Source organism: Alligator sinensis, unplaced genomic scaffold (assembly GCF_000455745.1).
Source record: "Alligator sinensis unplaced genomic scaffold, ASM45574v1 scaffold200_1, whole genome shotgun sequence".
Classification (NCBI taxonomy): domain Eukaryota; kingdom Metazoa; phylum Chordata; order Crocodylia; family Alligatoridae; genus Alligator; species Alligator sinensis.
In genome coordinates, this window is record NW_005842453.1 from 1,075,726 (window position 1) to 1,080,433 (window position 4,708).

Here is a 4,708-nt window from a genome sequence, read left to right on the forward strand (position 1 = left end):
AGGCAGATCACTAATTTCTGCTACTACTACCTACAAAAACAGCCCTGCACAGGGCCATGGTATTACACTATCCAGTGTCTGAATTACACCAGTACTGCTCCCTAGGCAACATTATCAGCCAGAAAGAATGGGTGAGAAAAAATCCAATGCAATTTAATGGAAGAGCTAGTCTGTTAAATCAAGAATTCCTGACAAAGATTTTCTGTACTCTGCTTGATTTTTTTTCTGAGGAGTAGAAACCAAGATTGCTCAATGACTGAGCCAACACTGAGACAACAAAGAGACCTACTCACTTCATGTTGTCCTGCACAACAGGCCATAATATGCTCAATAAATTACTCTGTGCTTCTTTATATCAGGATTTTAAGGTATTTATTGAAGTACCGTTTTCCATTCAACTCATCCTGTATAGAGCCTTTACCTCTGTAGCCAGAACCCAAGTCTCTATTTCCAGGACTGACAGCAAAGGTCTTCATGCATCCTTGATAGTGAGGAGGCATGCATGAAGACATCCAACACCAGCTGCATCCTGCCACTACAGTTCATCTGCACTGGCTTCTTGACAGTCGTTCCTGCTGCGATGTCTCCATCTTGCTCTGCCTAATTGATGTCATGGTCTCTGGCTTTTTCTTTACTTCATTGTTTTGTCCACAAATACTAGAGAAGGAGAAAAAGATATAAGTGCAGAAATGTAAGGAGGTTTAGATGACATCAAGGCACAGTCTCAGAAGAGCCCTCAAATCTCTTCCTCCATTTATCAGAGCCAAATCAACATACAAATTAAGTAAAGAATTATTTGGCAGACTTGTGGTTTGTGGAAGGGATAGACACTGTTGCCTTCATAGCAGCTAGCATAGTAGGTTTGTAATGTTGGGGATACGAAGAGGGAGAAGGTTTGACCTTGTGCTACAGGCATTGATCCCACTGGACACCTGGCAAAGATAATGCAACTCGCGCTTGTATTTTGCATGTGGGCCCCTGATCCCATAGATACCATCCCTTCTGTGGAAGCACGTAGAGGGGAGCTTCAAACAAGTGAAGCTTTGCCACCATGTTTCCTTAACACCAAATCCATGCTGACAGGGTTGAACAACGGCCACAGGATAAGAAGTAATGGGTGCGTCTACACATGCATTAATGCGCTTTTCCTAATGTACATTAAATTTAGTACATTCGATGTGGGATACTAAATGCACATTAGGCTGTCCTAATGTGCAGTAATGCAAGCACATGCTTTTTTAATAACACTTAATGTGCAGTAGCTTATTTACTGTGCATTAGTGCAATAGCATGTGTTTTTTACACAATGCTTTAATGTCCAGTAAAATAGGCTACTGTGCATTTAAAGCGCGTGTGTAGATATGCCCAATATAGAATAATATAAATCACATAGCCTTAGTGGTGAATTTTGGCTTTGGCCTGCTCTGAGACCCATGCAGTTCTGGCATTTTTATCCCCAGCTGGTTCCTGAGGGGACAGGAGGAAGCAAATCCTACTTACTTCCCACCAGAATAGCTTTGTGGAGTTTCTATTAGAGGAATACTAGATTTTTCTTGGCTATACGTGTGCTTCCATAGAGGACAACCATTTGGTCCTATAAGAACATTTGTGCAAAATTCATGGAAACTCTCACATACCTTTTCACTTCAAAAGGTTAAAGAGCAAAATAACTTTTGCTTTTCTCATAGCACTTCACAGGATGTACACTGTGTTCTTGTTGTCTTTGCTCCATCCTGTATTGCAGCTTGGCCAATTACTTCCAAGAGTCTCTCAACTCCTTCTTTTGTCTTTGCAGAGCACTCCAAGTAGGCATATGCCCCAATGCTAGCAGCCAAGGCCTTTCCTTCTGCAGACCTAATCGGCTCTTGTCTCATCGTGGCAAGTCTTTTCTGGACACTCTCATCATTTCTTAGTTCTTTCTTAGTAGCCACCAAGACAGTGGGTGTTGTGGGGCAGAAATGTCTGACTTCTGGAACCCAAATATCAAGGATATTCTGCAGTGAATTTGGATTGTCCACTGAGAAGCACATTAAGATGACATCAGTGTCTTGATAGAACAAGGAGCGGATGTGCTGGACATTGATTTGTCGCTGCCCTGCCACATCAAAGAGCATCAGCTTCACCGGCTTTCCCTCAACTTCAATGTCAGTGACATAGTTTTCAAACACTGTTGGCTCATAATATTTGGGAAACTGCTCCTGGCAGAAAGCGAGCAAGAGGCATGTCTTGCCACAGGCAACATCACCCACAACCGTTAGCTTTTTCCTAAGCGTAATCATCTTCTGGAAGATAGAACGGGTGCAAATGAATTCCTTCAGCTTCAAGCTTCCAATGTTTAGCAAATACCTTTTGAGAGGGGAAAATTGCATACATTTAGCATCTTTCCCGCTGGATTGTTCTATTCCATTGCTAATTTTTGAAGTCCTTTTGTATCATTTGCCCTCACAGTTCCTCCATGTGTAGCATCACCTGTAATTTTCATTGACATTATTTATTCTGTCTTTTAGACCAAAGAATAAAGATGTGGACCTAACCCAGATCCCTGCATGGCCCCAATACAGAACTCCATTTCTAAATTAGGATATTGCCCCTAACTCAATATATTGCTGTTTTCCTCTTCCCCTATTTGCAATCATTTGGACAGTTCTTACTCCATGACAGTGTTCATTTTCTAAATAGGATGATTTCATTTGAAAGTGTGATGGAGCTTGAAGTATTGTAGCTAGATTACATCTCCTATTTCCCCCTGCATCTATGAACAGTGACATTTTATTATCACTGACCATATCTACCCTTTACAAATCTGTGTTCCTTAGGAGTCTGTTACCACTGCAAACTTAAGTGATTCTCCCCTCTTCAACCACATGTCATTATGTTACTAGAGAAAAGAGTAGTGAGACTTACCAGTTAGTGATTTCAGGTTTGCTCTTCTTTCCTTCCTTGTAGACCAAGGCTATATTAATTTCTCAAATCTCATTATCTCCCAGAGGTTCTTTGGGAGACAGTTTTCCACCACTCTTTAGAGACAGTCATTATCGGTACTGCATTTAAAGGAATATGCTTGTGTTTCTTAATTTAGCCAGCCAATCAGCAAAGAGAAATGAATGAAATCATTGTTTTTAAAAGCAGCCTACTTTACTGGTAATAATGTACTGAGGGTGGGGAATATAGGTTACACAATCTTGTGACACACCATATTGAGACTGCTTGGTATACTTCCTCATTTCTATTGCACAAGGCTGCTGCTTCAAAGCCTCGCTGTGGCTAAACAAATTGTGTATTATTAAGAGTTCCAAGATAAGATAATTTAGTTCCTAGAGCTGACTGACAGTCCTGAAGACTGACATCCTCTCTGAAGCTATGTAGGTAGAACGGCATCAATGAGAGCAACAGATCAAACTTCCCCATCACCACACGAGTATAGTTCTCTCCTATCTGCTGTGACAGATGTGGAATTAGCTCAGTTCTTATGATCTACCCAAAGTAAAGAAGAAAAATGCCTCAGTGGCAAGACGGCTAATCTGGGATTTATGAATTGGGTTTCTATTCCCTGTACAACCTCATCCTGAAAATAAGGGTGCTAGGACTTTTCAAATCCACAGGGGTAGTTAGAGGAACAGTGCACTGAAGAACTGGGTTTGGTGTGTACATAAAGTGTTCACTAGGCCTGGAGAGGTAGGTAGAATAGCTTGACTTTGCCCCTCTGATGAGAGAACCAATGTTAATGGTATCATCAGCTAACACCTACATACGGCCACATTATTCATTTCCTGTAAATAGTTAGAGATTAAATTGCAACAGTGATTTTAGTTCTAAAATATTTTTGGCCTAAGAACATGGAATTTACTGCCTTGGCTTCTTGAAGCTAAGCATATTTGGAGGCATGAGGATGCTCTGATATATACTTGCTTTTCTATGATTAGATCATTTTAATTTTCATTCCATATTTTTCCTGGGTGCCATTGGAAAAGATTTCTAGGGCTAGGGACAGACATTCAAAAAGCTGGAGCCTGAGTTATTCAACCTTTGCAGGTCAGTCTAACCTGCCTAGGTTGAACCAGTTTGTAACAGCACAGACATTCCCTCTGGACTAAGGCAAATGCATATGCCTGCAGCTGCTCATGCCAGGAGCCGGGGGGTGCCAGAGCATCCATCTGGGGAGCGGTGCTGTGGGGGGGCCATGGCCAGCCTGGGCTAAACTGGCCAGAGAGGGGTTTATTCCCTCCTCCCTGTCCCACCAGCAGGGACCTAAGCTGGGTCTGCCAGGCACTCCCCTCGCTGCTGCAGTGGCAGGCCGGCATGGCCCCTGAGGCAGAGGGGGGCAGGGAGGAGGATTATTCTCCCCTCTACCCCCACTGCCCCTGCAGGACTGCAGCCGGTTCTGCCCGCCACCACCGCCATGCTCGCTCCCTGCTTGGGGCAGGTGGTGGAATAAGCCCCCTGGTGTCCCCTCTGCCAGATGCTGGAGGCAGGGGGAATAACCCCCATTCCTAGCCACATGTCCACCCAGCCAATGCATGGGCAATGGGGCAAGGTCCTTGATGGGGGCAGCAGCCCCTGTCATAGTGTGGGGGAACATGAGCCCCTTCCCAGCGTGGGCCCACGCTGCGGGCAGGCAGAGCTGTGGCAGACTGTGTGGCAGCACAGGGGCCTGGAAGGGGCCAGAGCTCTCCAAGGCACCCCCCACTCCCCCCGTCCCAGCGCCGCG

General features: G+C 44.3%; 1 protein-coding gene across 4 annotated transcripts; it reads right to left on the reverse strand.

The window, feature by feature from the left end:
- Positions 1-355: 355 nt before the first annotated feature.
- On the reverse strand, positions 356-3,028 carry LOC102383473 (ras-like GTP-binding protein RHO). 4 transcript variants are annotated; one of them, XM_014523170.2, is made up of 3 exons: positions 2,905-3,028; positions 1,638-2,469; positions 356-657 (listed from the first exon to the last, which is right to left on the reverse strand). In XM_014523170.2, the coding sequence occupies exon 2, from the start codon at positions 2,367-2,369 to the stop codon at positions 1,683-1,685; it is 687 nt and encodes a 228-aa protein (XP_014378656.1). In that variant the 5' UTR covers positions 2,370-2,469; positions 2,905-3,028; the 3' UTR covers positions 356-657; positions 1,638-1,682. The 4 variants fall into 4 exon arrangements, with proteins under 4 accessions (XP_014378656.1, XP_014378657.1, XP_025068081.1 ...); XM_014523171.2 differs by having other exon boundaries at positions 1,638-2,346; positions 2,905-3,013; XM_025212296.1 differs by having other exon boundaries at positions 1,638-2,279; positions 2,905-3,007.
- Between the last annotated feature and the right edge of the window lie 1,680 nt (positions 3,029-4,708).